At 45.6% G+C, this 15,719-nt stretch overlaps 1 protein-coding gene across 1 annotated transcript in view; it reads left to right on the forward strand.

The window, feature by feature from the left end:
* Nucleotides 1-205: 205 nt before the first annotated feature.
* SORCS3 (sortilin related VPS10 domain containing receptor 3) overlaps nt 206-15,719 on the forward strand; it is a 403,927-nt gene continuing 388,413 nt past the window's right edge. The window contains exon 1 of the mRNA XM_081191998.1: nt 206-1,780. Within this exon, the coding sequence (XP_081048124.1) occupies nt 863-1,780 (918 nt within the window). The 5' untranslated portion in view covers nt 206-862. The remainder of the gene's footprint in view (nt 1,781-15,719) is intronic.

Here is a 15,719-nt window from a genome sequence, read left to right on the forward strand (position 1 = left end):
CTCCCCCCCCCTCTCTCTCACACACACTCTCACACACAGCCTAGCCTGTTACTTCAGCGGCCTCCGTTACGAGACTATCAAAGCAGGAGAAAGAAAAGCTGTCCATTTCTGGGTGTTGGGGAAACCCGGGAGATCTTTGGCTCTGACTGCATCGCTTTTCTAGCCCGCGCCCTCCCCATCCGCCCCCGCCACTCGCCTCCCCAGGGCCAAAGCGGCGGTGCTTCCCATTCCGCGGCGCCACGCGAGGAGAAAACCCCCCGGCGGTGGTCCTCCTATCGGCTTTCCTCCTTGGCTGTTGTTGTTTTCCTTGCCCACGCACGCCCGTGTGAGTTTCTCGCACTCGCTCTTCTGCTAACACAGAGGCACCGGCGCGCGGGCGCGCACACACACCGCCGGATTCCGCTGGAAGTGCAGCGTGGTTGGTGAACGGCTCGGTCTAGTTCAGCCGCTGCGTTTCGCTGGGGCGCAGCAGCTCCTCCCCTTGGTGGTGCTATCCTCTTACTTGATCAAATCCTCGAACGTGAACAGTTTCACTGAAAAGCACTTTTTGGGGAGGAAGGGGGGGATAAAAAGAAAGAAAAGAAAGAGGAAGAAAAGAGAAAGAAAATCCACCAAGTGAAAGAACAAGAGTCCCAACTATACAGGAGTGTGTCTTTGGTTTTGTTTCGGGTTTTTGTGTGTGGCGGTGGGGATTTGTTTGAAAAAGAAAACAACTGCTCGTCATCAGAGAGGAAAAGGTGGAAGAAGAGACCTTTGGCTGCCAAGGAACCCTCCGAATCAACCAGCTTCTCCCCTCCCTCCTTTTCTAAAGGATCTGCCTCCCCCACCCCCCACCCCAAACAAGCAACTCTCTCGGCGAGGCATGGAGAGAGGATCTGGCTGGTCCTCGGGCTGCTGCTCCATCGCTTGGATCGCCTCGACATGGCTCTGGCTGGGCACTTGGCGTTTCACCGGCGCTGAGATAACTTGCCGCTCTTGCTTTGCCGCCGCCGCTTCGTTCTCCACATCTCCGGCATCTTTCCGGGTCCAGCTTCTGCAGCAGCAGCAGCAGCAGCCGCCGCCGCCGCCTCTGGAGGTTCCTCGGGGAGTGCCGCTTGGGCCAAGCGGGGACGGCGGCGAAGGGGAAGCCCTGCCGGGGAAACCCGGCGGAGGATGGGGTGCTGGGGGCGAGGGAGAAGAAAGAGAAGGCGGCGGAGGAGGAGGAGGAAGAAGGGAAGAAGCGCTCCGGAAGGATCGGGGTCCGGGAAGGGGTCAGCCGGCGGCTCGGGGGGTGGGTGGGCTGAGCGCCGGCGGGGCGCGCCGGGGAGCGGCCGCCGGCGCCCTGAAGGGAACCGGGAGGGCGCGCCGGAGCCCCACGCCCGGCCAACTCTTCTCGGCCAGGGCGAGGGGCAGCGGAGACTCGCCGGCGCTTGGCCGGGAGGAGACGGAGCGGGCGCCCGGAGCCGCCAGGGAGGAGGAGGAGGACGCAGGAGTCTCTCTTGGCAAAATGCCGGGCGGCAACCCTCGTGAGCGCAGGGCCAGGAGAAGCGCCGAGGAGCGACAGCCTTTGGCCCCGGACAGCCTCGGGGCAGAAGCGGGCGCCTGGGGCGTCTCCTTGACCGACGGCCAGAAAGCGCCGCGAGCGCCAGGCAAAGGTTCCCGCGAGGAAGGGCGCACCGGCAAGCTGAGGGGAGCGGCAGGCGCCGGAGAAGAGTGGAGGCTGAGCAGCACGACCTTTGCCCTCGCCGGAGACTCGGCCCACAACCAAGCCATGGTGCACTGGTCCGGCTACAACAGCAGTGTGAGTCAAAGGGCCCCTCGGGGACTGGGCGGGAGGGGTGGGCTGGGGGGGGGTCGTAGTACTGCCATGGTTGGGCAGGCACAAGTCCACTCCCTTTGTTTTCTTGCTTTGCCGAAAAGAAGAAGAAAAGTTTTCCCATCCCCATTGGCTGGGCTGAAATAAACACGTTCAGGGGAAACGCGCGACAAATCCCAAAGTCGTGTCATCTCTGGGTGGCTGGGGGGCGCCGGGGAAGGAGGGAGAGTCCTACGGTCCCCACTTTTTATTAGGCGGTGGGAAACGCGGAATATGAGCTCCTGGATGAAAGTTCGGTCAGACGGCTTGTTTCAGAGAGAGGCTCTTTCTTTCTATATTAAAAAAAAACCCACAACCTTCCTTCTCCCTCTGAGAGAGACAGAGTTGTGCTCTGGACATGGCTTGTAATGCAGTTGCTTTCTCTCTTCCTCCCCATCCGTCCCTGGAAACCCTTCAGTGGGTCCGTGTGGGCTCGGTTGGTGGGGGGACGCGCAGGCTGAGAGGGAGGGAGGGGCGTGAGCCTTCGCCGTAGTTTAGAGCCTGGCGTTTCATTTATTAAGGGAAACGCACGTACCCCTCCCTCCTCGCCTCTCTGCTGACATGCAATGAAAGAAGAGGAAACAATTTCAAACAAATCAGGGGCAACTCCGAGCCTTTTCTTTCCAGTCAATAAAAGGGTCTAATAATAATATCAACAACGATAATAATAATAATAATAATAATAATAATAATAATAATAATAATAATAATAGGTAGGATTCCTAAAAGTTTGCCTGACGGATTCCATTTGTGTGTGTATGCATATATATTTCCTGGACCCAGTCTTATCAAAAGGTGGCGCCCTTGAAGTCTTATTCTGAATAGCTGCGCTTGGAGGATGCAGCTACATTATAGGCAATGTGTCTGCTGGAGAGAGCAATGAAAGGGGCATTGTTAGGTTGACTTAGCTAGCTAGCATCTTGCTTCATAATGCTCCTAGGACAGCCATAAGAAGGATTTTCAATTTTATTTTAACCTGATGCCAGGAAGGTTCTAGTCAGTTCTGCCATTAAAGGCTTGGGAAGGAGGCAAAACTGTGCACAGAGTGTTGGGGAAAGCCCACCGGAGGCAATGTTCTGATTATTACCTCCTCCTTTATTGCTTTTTGCATGTACTGTCACCAGGAACAGAACAATTACAAGCACCAAGTGGAACATCCAGATCTGAAAATTCCATATTCTGTCTTTTCATATAGTTTTTACTTCCCAGTCGTTATTGGTCATTTGGGGCCCAAAACCTTTGGTGTCTTGCCTATTCCTCTACATTGTCAGAAAACAACAACAGCCTCATACACATTTTGATCTGGAAGGCTTATTTTTAGTTTATCACCATTTGCCTAAGCAATGGAGACTTAAGTGCAGGCTACTCTTCACCTCATCGTGCTGTGGACATCACATTACTAAGAATAGAAGCAATAGTGGGTGTCCTAAAGATGTGCCATGTCTAGAGAAGCACTAAGGAATCCTGATTTTTAACTGCTTTGATCAATGTAGTGAAATTAGAAGTTGTTTCTCTTTCTTAAGTGTTCAGTGATTCACCAAAGGAGCTAGTCACTGATACAGGTTTTCAGTACTTGATAGCTTCTGGTTCAGTTCAGAATGCTTCTGGCACTTTGGGAAAATAAAGATGTCATTTTTGTCTAAAGGCAAATGTCAGATGATGATCCTCTTTACTAGGATGGATAAATAATTCTAGATCTCTGCTAATAAAACTAAGGACTCGTTACAGGGTGCCAAATAGTCAAGTACACTGCAGTAGCGTTCTTGGTTCCCTCCCTGATATTTTGGGCTGGAAATATCTGGCTGCAAAGATGCTGCGTTTCACTGATGGAATGGCATGGATCACTGTGGCATTTGTGCGAAGGGAAGAACGAGCCAGCATGTTAATGAACAAGTAATATCCACGATGTCTGTAACTAGAGGTCCTGCTTCTGGGGACTTTCCCCTCTTACTCTTTCGTGGGAGAATGCAAAGGCTGCACCTTGTGATTAATTAGCTTTGCTCTTAAAAACCAGGCACTGCTGTGAACCTACAAGGAAAGTCAAATGTTCTACTTGACTCTGAGAAGCCCTGCTATTTTCATGTGTTATCAGGAAACACCCTCCATCTCACGCTAGTAATCAAAAATAGTGGCTGGCTCTTTTATCCTTCCTTCTGCAGGCATGCTTCTGTCTACCCAATTTGACAATAGGCTTGATTGTGGCATAAGGAGGTCAAGCAATTGGCCCAAAGGGGCAGGGTGAAATAGCGATTTGGCTCAGAGTAGAGCTCAAAGCTATTATATACCTGACCGCAAGACTTCATCCGTGCCTGGCTGCTGCTGGGGAACATGTTTTCTGAATGCACGGAGGAGATGCAAAGCATCTGAGGGGGCGCAGGGAATACCAAGGCACGTCCCCTCACTGCGTAGGTTGTGCTCTGCTCTCCTGAGCAGCTCGGTGCTTCAGTTCTGACTTTGCTCACGTGATGAGCACATAGGGGTTGCATCCCTGCTTCCTCTCTCTCTCTGTGAAGATTTGACTTGTCAAAGTCTCCTCCTTGCCTTTTGGCAGGCGTCAGGAACTGGCAAAAGTAGTTGTTTGGCACACAGTTAATTTCAGTCTACAGATCTCTCCTGGGGTTTTAAGAACTGGTAGAAAGGGAATAAGAAAAGAGTGGATTTTTTCATTATTAAAAATGCTAATGGAGAATAGAAGCTGCATGACACTTAGGAAGAAGTTGGGGGAGCATATTCAAATGAAGAATAATGAAAAGCATTTTAAAAAATGAAGAGAGAAATTGTGTTTTTACTTGCTAGAGAATTTCTTTTTAAGGCAAATCAGGAAATACTCACACTTTCAGCTATAGGCTTAGGGAAGTACGTTTCGGAACATGTGTGCATGCACATGTATATGCATGTGCACATGTAATTATGAGTGTCAGTAATATGGACCAAAGTAAATCAGTTGATTTCTTCGCATCCCACTTCCCTGCATATAGCAGAGAGTCTGTAGCTTGCGTGCCACAATTGGGGGCTATGGAGCCGAATCCAGTCCTGCTTATATATCTCTAGCATCTCCTCCATTAGATATTAATGTGGAATAATAATACTAATGCAATCTTTTGGGAGTTTACCCAAAAGTAAACTGCTTAGTTTAGTACAACTGAATGTGAATTTGTACTGCAGACCTTAGAAAGAGGGGGGCTGTGCTGGTCCCTTAATAGAACGCTTGTGTTGGTCAGAGAGTGAGACGGGAGAGACACATGTTGTCTGCTATGGAGCCTCTGAATGGGCATTCACTGCTTTTACTACCCACATGGGGAGAAGAGGTTTGCATGGGTTTTCCACCACAAACAAATGAATCATCAATTGTTCTTTTTTCCTGGCATTTCCCACTCTCAGTGCCTTTCTTTCCACCTTCTTTTGGAAAACCTCCTTTTCCTCATCAGGATTCGGCTACCTTCTCCTTCAAGTCCTGCCTCAAGATCTACTCCACCGCAAAGCCTTTTCTTGTTACCTTAGCCTCAACCTACCCTTATGGTGTAGTAAGGGAATTCCAGACTCTGGTCTTTTAGATGATAATGTGTATTCACTTACTTCAGTATGTTGTAGGACAGCCCTGTTGCATTTGGGGCCTCTCCTGCTGATTCTGCTCAGTGGGGGACTTCTGTCCCAAAGTCCTGCCCTGATAGCACCATTGACCTTACTTGTTCCTCTGCTGCGCTGGTTTTGTCCTTCCTTATCACTTCTCTAGCAATTCCTGCTTCCTATCAACTGTATTGTACATTTTGTATGGCTAGTGTCCACATCAGCTGTGCGATCTGTGTACTTTGCAACAGAAAAATAAGACTCACTTTTTACTTCACACATAGAAAAATATGTGTGAAAAATATTTTTTGTATATTTAGGAAAAATAAAATAAAAACCAGCACATGAAAAGTCCCTGAGAGGGAAAAATCAAGCAAATCTTAGGCTAGAGAGTATCTGTACAAGTGTTGATTTTGGGTTAGGCTTTCTGAGAATTATGAAATGAGCTGGAAGTGTATTAGAATCCTATAGCTGGTAAACTGCATAACATATATTTTCCTTTCACCATAAAGTGGTGAAGTGAAGGCAGGAGTTGTATGCTATCAGAAATCATATGACACAGTCAACCACAAGGTCAAGCCAATTTGTGAGGGAGGTCACTCTTGGTAGGTCAGGAATTACATTCCTCCCAATTGACTTAAGCTTATAATTGGATGTTTGGGGTCAGCTGTGTTCTGACAATTAGGCTGCTGCCATTTCTGCTTCCATTAGTAAGTGTCTAGAGTCAATTGCTATCTTTCCTAAGACTTTAGACACCAAGGCTTTGGCACCCAAGGCCCATGGGAGATTCCAGTGGCTGCCCTTTCAGAGAGGGCCATCTTTGCTAATAGTATAGTGTTAGGGAATTATGAATCAGGGTTTTTGTTATGAGCTCATCCTACACTCGAGTAGGACCCTGGTAGAGACACATGCCCGACTGGCATGTTCTCTCCCTCCTGGTCATTCATTTGAGAGCTTCAAAAGCTTTCTTCTGCCCGAACATCACAGCGACCAATGCCAACAGACATCTGCACACTTAGGGATCCAGTAGAAATTATCTACTGAGATAGTGGCAGCAACCCAGTAGAAACAACAGAGTTCTGTGGCACTGTGAAGTCTTAACAACTTTCTAAACTAAAGCCCACTTTGCTGGATGCAACAAAAGTTTATGTCATGATGACTGAATTTGTTGGTCTTTAAGGTGCCACTGGACTCTTTGTTCTTTTTGCTGCAACAGACTGGCATGGCATTGGCTACCCTTCTGGAATTGCTGCATTAGTAACTGCAGAAACTGAACATCAGCCGTCATGACAGTGGGAATTGCTGCCAGAGTTCTGCAGCTGTGCCTGTTCATTTGCTACCTGTTCTCTGTGATCATGGGCAAAGGCATGCCCTCATCATCACCCTGGGCAGAGCCAGTTGACACCATGTGAACCAGTCCAGAGTTTCACATCCATTAACAGATAGACTGATCACTTCTTAAAGATATGAGGTGACTGCTGCTGAAAGTTCAGCTCTTGATTAATCTCAGATAAGTAAACATGGATAAGAGTCACATGGAAACATTGCAGAATGAGAAATACATAGCATATGAGCCTCGTTCAAAGAAACATAAATGTTAAGTTGTCCTGAAGCTTTCGCTGATGCTAAACATGGCTGCTTGAAACATTTGAAGAAATATTGTCTGACTGCAAGGAAAAGGGTGCTGCAACCACGTTCCACTCTCTGCGTGGGATGCTATTTTTCTCTTCGCACCATTGAAGGTGTTGGGCATTATTGAGACAGGCCAGAACATTTTGCACAGGGATGGGGTAGCTGTGGCTTATGCATCTGTGAAAGATATTGGATTCCCAACTCGCATTAGTCTGAGCCAGGGATGATCAGAGTTGCAGTCCAGCAACATCTGCAGGCCCACAAGTTTTTCATCTCTGGTTTAGAACTTGGCTTTCTTATCAGTTATAATTTCCATCCCTATGAACAGCCAGAGAAATGAAGAAAGGCATTTCATTTCTTCTGCGCTGGATGAAGTGTGTTGTCTGTCAAGAGATTTGGGATTCCTTGTTTGGCTTTGGCTGAAATTCTAAGCATTCTGATTTGGAAGAAAGCCCCATTGAAAATCAATGATACACTTCTGAATAAATGTAATTTGGGCTAGTCAGTCAAGAGGCCCCGACTTCCTGGGTTTTAGAAAAACGCTACAAGGTCAATGTTCTTATTTTATTTTCCAGAGCCTCTGTTTCTCTGTTCTTTGTGTTAATTATATATTGTAAGCATTTATATGCATGCAATTATCTATGACAATAAGTAATTAATTGTATACATACATGCATCTAGAGTCCTTTGTGCAAAATCTAAACAGTAATTAATTGTTCCTCTTCCTTGTGGATCTGACACCTTCTTCTCAAAGAACTGGAAATGCCATTGTTGGATAGAAAGGTCTGGAAGTGCGTGCCTCTCTGCCTGCTCCTTTTTGGAGGTAAGGCTGGTTACGAATGCCTTTGGCAGTATTCTGGTGGGATTGCTGGCTGCTAGTGTGCACATGTCAGTCTGATGCTGTTATTTTACCTCTCACCTTGGTGAGATGCACATTGGGAGCCTGATGGGCTGTAATAGGTGCCAGGTGGTTTTTTTTAATTAAGGGCTCTAACAAGAAAGGATGGTGACAGGGACAATACTTGGTTTTGTTTTGGAATGGATAGCTCTGCTTAGCAGAGACTCCTAGCCAGAAAGACTCTGCTAGAAAGACTCTTAGCCAGATTCCTCAACAGATAGTGGCACAGAAGATGGTTCATTTAGGTTCTTTGCTGAATAACTTACTCCCATGACACTAAACAAGAATATATCAGGCTTCCTCAGCCTTAGCCCTCCAGATGTTTTTTGGCCTACAACTCCCATGATCCTTAGCTAGCAGGACCAGTGGTCAGGGATGCTGGGAATTGTAGTCCCAAAACATCTGGAGGGCCGAGGTTGAGGAAGCCTGGAATATATTCATTGGGACCGAGTGCGCTGCAGCTGGAACAGTGTGTTCCCCTGTCTCCACTTAGTTGTGAATCTGATGTCAGGATTGTCCCTATTTCAATTAATCCAGAGGAGGGAGGGTTACAGTTTCTTAATATGCTCACATTCAATGTATTGCTTGGATTTGGGTTACAAAACAAATTAGTTAAGCTGCTTGGATATGGCTGGGTAGCTCAAGCCTTGCTGTAGCTTTGATCTTTCTCTAGAGACCACAGTTCAACACATATGTGTAAGCACTTTTTAAGCCCATTGAAATCAGCGTGTTTGTCAGGGAGGAAAACCTGTTGCCTGCAGTCATTGCCTGTTAGACTGCAACATCCCTGACCAATAGCCACAATGACTAGGCATGATGGGATCTGGAAGATCGCTAGCTCCCCAACCCTTGTTTAAGTGTACCCAACTCTGCATTGAATTGTGGACCAGACAGAGCTGGCTCAAGCTATTTTTCCTGCTCTCGATGAATTCAAATTCAAATCCAAACTACTTAGTGAGATTCACTACTATATGAGGAATGGGTTCATGTGTGTACCATTTTGCCCTTTGCCTTAGGCAGCAAAATATCTTGGCCTGGCCTTAGGATGAACCCAATCTGAACTCCTGGAAAGCTATTGCCAGTCAGTGTAGACATTATTGAGTTAGATGGACCAGTGGTCTGACTCAGTATAAGGTTTCTTCCTATGTTCTATGTTTGCCAGGGGTACTGGTGTATGTGTTTGATTGTGCTATGGAACCCCCAGCTTCCCTGGGTCCTGTACCATGTCAGGGATTCCTGGCCAAGCAGAATGTCCCCTCCTGTTCACTCACCCTTCACTTTAGACCTTTGCTGCCACTAGTTAAAAGCATTTTATTTTTCTGCAAGGCTGCCTTTCACCAACCAGCCCCAAATCCCATTTGTGTCTCCTTGAGAACACCCAAGACAATGTAGAACATGGCACTCTGTGTATTAATTAAAATATATCACAGTGGCTTGCAACAATATAAAAACATAAAACAAATTAAAAACACAGATGTTGAGCGATATGTTCAAGTAGACCGCAAACCTTTTATGAAATGAGTTTAAAAGTTTACTAAAAGGAATAAAAAAGCAGTTCCTAAAAAAAAGGTTTTACGTAAGATTCCCAATGGAGCAAACAAACAAATAAACAAAGAATTAAATGCAGCCTGCTTTCCCCTTCTCCTTAGAAACCCTACATCTAATGAATTACATCCAATTAGCCATGTCTGTAACCCTCCAGGGTGTGTTTCCTTTGTATCCTGAGATCACACCAGATCTGAAAGCCAAAGCAAGTTACTAGCCAGATAGTCCTGGGGCTCTATGACTGCCCTACTTTTGAATTCACAAAACCGAAGGAAGTACTAGGGTTACCCCCCTCCCCCAGCAGACATCACCTATGTGCAATCTGTACCCTTCTCAGTGATTTTACCAGCTTCCAGATTGACCACTGCTCATGCCAGGTTTAACAAGTTAACTCCATAATTCCCAAACAACCCTACACAAAAGATTTATATACAGTTGTACCTTGGTTTGCGAACAGTCTGGTTTGCATATGTTTTGGATTACAGACACGTCAAACCTGAAAGTGTGTGTCCTGGTTTGCAAACATTTTTTGGATTACAACCCATTTTTTTGGATTAAGTAAAAAATTTTTTGGGAAGCCCCATTAGCGAAAGTGCGCCTTGGGTGACAACCGGTTTTGGTTTACAAACGAACCTCCAGAACGGATTATGGTTGTAAACCAAGGTACCACTGTATATATATATTTAAAAACAGAAATAGCCCATTTCCTTCACATTGTGTCAAAGTTGCTATGTTAGCTTTTGCATCCAATGGCACTGTGCTGTTGGAAATGCACAGGCTCAAGACAATGTTTCGCTCCTGTTTGCTTTGGGGTAGGAGCTTCCTGAGGCAGTGGGATCATAGAATTAGCCTGGACTTTGGTTTTGCTGTATCTTGGCTGTGGACTTGGCCGGCCATTCTTCTTATCTCCTTTCAAATTGAATGCTTTAAGGTACTGCCGTCATGGCTTGGTTCCCTGCCACTTCATATCTTGGCCCTGTTAGCAGACAGTAGCACCCTTCCTCCATCTGCATCAAAGTCTCTAGCACCGTTCCATTTAAAGCTCTCTCCATCCTTTCCTTTGCTTCATTCACTTCTCTAATTCCCCCCTTTTTTGCACCAAAGAATCTCATGTGCTACCAGCCCACCCCCTCACTTATTTTCATTTCCTCACACTAGTCTTTGTGCCTTCTGCCATGACACTTCTGAAACTTGGGATCGCCTCCCCTCTCTGTGTCAAATCATTTCTCTCTTCCTTTTTTATGTTCCTTTGGCTCTGTCTGCAAAGCCTTGCCTGAATTATATTAGCTTCGTCTTTTAGCACTGCGCTTCTCTTTGACTTTTCTCCTGTACTGCTCTGATTAACTATCCAGGATATCCCCAACTTCCCTCCTAACTAACTGTCTTGTCTGTCCAAAGCTGATTGTGCAGGGTGTGTCAGCGCCATGTTTATTCTGATGATGGTGCCTATCAAGCAGCGTTTGATGTTGGGGTCAAATGAATGCAAAAGAGTTTGGATTTGATATCCTGCTTTTCACTCCCTTTAAGGAGTCTCAAAGCAGCTAACATTCTCCTTTCCCTTCCTCCCCCACAACAAACACTCTGTGAGGTGAGTGAGACTGGGAGACTTCAGAGAAGTGTGACTGGCCCAAGGTCACCCAGCAGCTGCATGTGGAGGAGCGGAGACGCGGACTCAGTTCCCCAGATTACGAGACTACCGCTCTTAACCACTACACCACACAAAGTTTGTAGGATGTGTATTGAAGGCAATGCTTGCACTAAGCAGTTCTCTGGTGGCAGGGGTAGAGGTGGCAGTGGGGGGAGGAGGGTCCCCCCCAAGAATAGCTGGAGCTGCTTGCAGTCAATCCTGGGTTAGAGGCACCAAACTGCAAGCAATGCATTTAAATCCTTATATAGAAACTATCCTACTGCACAAAGGGTAAAGTTTATTTGTAGAATCATAGAATTGTAGAGGTGGAAGAGACCATGAGAGTCACCTTGTCCATCCCACTGTAATGCAGGAATCTTTTGTCCAACATAGGGCTTGGACCCACAGGCCTGAGATTACAAGTCTCCTGCTTTACTAACTGAGCTATCCAAGTTATATTAATTGCTTGGGACACTTTTGCTTCCCAACCCCAGCCAGCCTTGGCATGTGGCCCCCAGAAAGTTGACCAGAAAAGAATGTGGCCCTCCACCAAAGAAGGGTTTCTCCATCTCTGATGTGAGGGTTTGCCTGTGGACCTATGCGTTGGTTGGGTGGTGGGCAAGGAAGAGGGGAAAGTTAGTACTGCAGTATGTGATTTAGGCTGCAGTCCTAAACACACTTACTTGGGAGTAAATCCCATTGAACTCAGTGAGGATTACTTCTGAATTGATATGCATACGAATGCACTGTCTATGACAGGCAAGAGTCTTTTTCAATATCAGTCTTCAACTGGGCACAGCTTCAACTGGCTGGCTAACACTGTACTGAGATGGGTACATTTAAAGTGCAGGCTGTCAAGTTCAGATGTGCATTATGGACACCATGAGTCAGTGTCACTTCAGCCTTTGCCAGTGTGGTGCCCTCCATATATTTTGGTCTATGATTCTCATCAGCCTTAATCGGCACAAAGTTGGTGAAAGCTGTCATATAGTAATTGAGTCTTAAGGGTGAGGCAGACCCTTAAGTCCCATGTTCATTTTCTTGCTCAGAATTTTGTTTTTCAAACAGAACTTTGGGTTGAACATATAGTTAATAAAGATATTTGCTACCATCCTTCAAATATGTACAGTATAGACTTACTGAGCTTATATAGCGCACTATTAAGAGACCAGGTGTCAGGGGTATATTTTGATGAATGCAATGTGAACGTAGCTACAGTCCCATAATGCATATAAAAGGAACAGATCCATAATTCTAGTTCTGCATCTTTTAAAACAACTATGTCAACTCTCAGTATTAGGAACTTGCTCCAAATCAAGATTATTTTATTCTCCTGCAAATGAATAATAGTCAAACTGTCCACTTTACAACCTGGTAGGAAGCACCATGCCTTCTGCTGGACAGATAAGAGAAACATCAGTAGTTTTGTAACTCAGAATAGCACCACCTAATTAGCTCAGCTGACCTCCTGCTACCCTCTCCTTGATCTATGCAGCCCTGGGGCAAAAGCGCTGGAAACCGAGAGATCCCAAATACAGCCAGGGAAAGCATTCAGGAAGCATGGTGGCTAACACTAGAGGGAGCGAGGACATTTAATAAAATATAAAAATGACAGCGGGAGATGAAATTGAGAGCTTTAAAGTGTATTCTGAAAGATTGGTATTGCTGAAATATTAATACTGGAAATTCTCCTGCAGGTGACACACCAAAACTCCTGCTATATGAAAGGCTTTCTTCTCAGAGAAAGAAGTTGGGGCATAACATTATGGGCTTAAAATCAAGAGGGTCCCATTCTAAGGGTATCGTGACTACTGGGAGATCATTCAGGCTGATAGTGCATTCATTCATTTGTTGGCTATTTTATCCTCTGTGGCTTCCCTTTTTATTACCAGAAAGTATTTGCCTGATCATAGGATGCACTTGCCTGCTTTAAATTATCATCTTCTCTTGGCCTGTTTCTAAAATGAAATCCTTCATCTCGGTGCTCCATCCTTTGCTTGTGAAACCATCCCTGCATCTTTACTGCTGATGGATGTCCCTGGACGGCACAAGGGGGGATGATTAACTCTCATGGTGCTGGAAGCATAGAAGCTCATCCTTCCCGCTGCTGGTTGATTGAAGGGGAAAGCCGACTACAGACTTGTACTTTCTGCCTCCTGGAGGAAGTCCACCCATTAGAAACTGAAGTCTTGGAAGATTATTTTGTTACAGGATATTAAACCATTTTCAAGTTAATTAATATACTTTGAGAAGGGATATTTGTCGGATTACTTTGAGGGAGGAAGAAATGTTGTCATTTACAGAGCGCTGGACTTAATGAATGAATTTGATGCCATGCAGATATGAAACAGATCTCTTGCAACTAACAGAGCACACAAAAGCCAAGGTTTTGCCCAGGTCCAATTATTTTTTATGCCACGCTGTAAGTTGCATGGATTCCCACTGACAGAGAAGAAAGAGCACCTATGCCTTTTTCGCATGCTTCTTTAGGTTGCAGTGATAATTTGCAGCGTAGAAGCTAGTCACTTCCAGAGACTCCTGAGATATTATAAACTTTTAATTAAAATGAAAGCAAGTTTCTGTCCCTCATCATTCTGAAGAAAATGCACCATCTGTTTATGTATCCATCCGTCTACCTACCTACAACATGTGTGTCTCTTTTTTAACTGAGAGGGTTCATAATTCCCTTGGATTTAGTTTCACTACACTAGATTGCACCCATTTGAATGCAAAGTCCAAAACCCAATTAGCAATCTTTGCCCCATATGAGCAAAGGGCTTGTGTGATGTCTGAAAGCAACCATTGTGATGTTTATTTCCTTTCTTCATCTTGACCTGTCAACCAAGTGGAGAAACTATTCCTTAGGATCAGAATTGTAGTGGGCAAAATGGATTTAAACCTATGAGATTCAGGTTGATTCAGTCTTTAATTTGCAGAGAAAACACTGGGGATTTCCTCAAAACCACAAACAAACCTCTGCTTGATTCACAACATCAGCTTCCTTCATTTCTGTAAACTAGATTGATAAAGTAGGTGGGCAGCTGGATTTGCAGAATCCACATCAACCAGTTCAGCCCAATGTCATAATTATGGTTACACTGATTGTTGTGGACTCTGCAGGTTCATCAACTTTACCCCTTCACCAAATTTGGAGTGTTTTTGTAGGTAAATGGCACCCCCTCTGCCTCGGTTTACAGCTGGTGAAAGGGACATGGCAGTGCCCTATTTCTACAAAAGACTACAGTTCTCACTCCATGGTTCTAGCACTGTGGGATAGTGCACACTTTGGTGCACTGTTTGGACACAATGAGGTCTTGTAATAATAATTGCCCATGGGAAGGTATTTGCCTTCTTGTGGATGGCTGGGAGGTGCATGGTATAGCAGCAGAGACTCTGTTCTTGCTCAGCACCAGACAACTGGATTGGGACCACTGAACACATTTGCTCCAACCCACCATGTATGCATGGATGCAGCTAGAACCTCTATGTCCTGCCCCACCACTCTGCCCACACTGGGTCATGCCCACTGAGAGACAATTATAGAAAATGTTAGGATCTTTCTCCTGCTCGCTAAACATATACACAAGTGTTCTGCTTTAACTTGCATCCTTGAGCCTTCATGTTTTCCAGTCACTAAAGCTCTTTTTTAAAAAAAATCAGAGGATGCCACTTCTAGCTGTGTCACATCTTTCATCCGAGGGTCACTGGGGTCCCTTTGTTCCAGACTCTAGTTTTACAGTGAGCCATTTTAATTAATTTAAGATTGCCCTCCTCACTTGTTCTTCTCTTGTATGATTACAAACAGCCAGAGCCGCATTTCCAGGTGACATTTTTCTACTCTCTTCTGCAAGCAATTGGCTTCATTTCTCTTTCCCCGAAAGCTGGGAGGCCCAACAATAAACTTCTTAATTAAATTTTACATGGCCCTGGGTGTGGGGAATGGAGAGACAAAGGAGGAGATCAAAGTGTAAATAAAGCTTTTGGTAAAAGGTGCCAGCAAATCCCTTTGCTTGGATTGCTGTTAAAATCTTCCACCACCTGAAGGCTGCTGTTTAGTTTAGACAAATGGCTTGTGGAGATGGGAGTACATTACTGAGCAAATGTTTGCTTATTTACTTCCTAACATTTATATCCCACCTTTCTTCCAACATGGAACCCAAGGTGGCATACCTGTGGCATGAATGCAGACCATGCTAGCAGAAGTATACCCTTAAACGCCCCATGATCCACACATTTTGTCAAGAACTATCCAGGGGAGTGTGGCACTGCTCAGTTTTACATTTGGAGGGGGAGCTAATGCCCCTATGTGGTGGAGGTATGGACTCCTCTTCCTCCTCCAAATGTTAATGCTCATAATGGACTGGATGCCCCAAATGAATGCTCTTTTCCTGTGATTCTTCTGAAGAACCACATGAACTAGGCCTCTGTGCCATTGGATATTTGGCCCTCCAGTTGTTTCGTTGGATTATAGCTCCTAGCATCCCTGACCATTGGTCCTGCTGACTGGGACTGATGGGAGTTGAAGTCTAGTAATACTTGGAGGGTCCAAGGTTCCCCATCTCTGATGTAAAGCAAATGATGTACATGAAGCAGTATTGCCGTGGCAGAAGCATTAT

Source organism: Podarcis bocagei (assembly GCF_964188305.1).
Source record: "Podarcis bocagei genome assembly, chromosome: 4".
Lineage (NCBI taxonomy): Eukaryota > Metazoa > Chordata > Lepidosauria > Squamata > Lacertidae > Podarcis > Podarcis bocagei.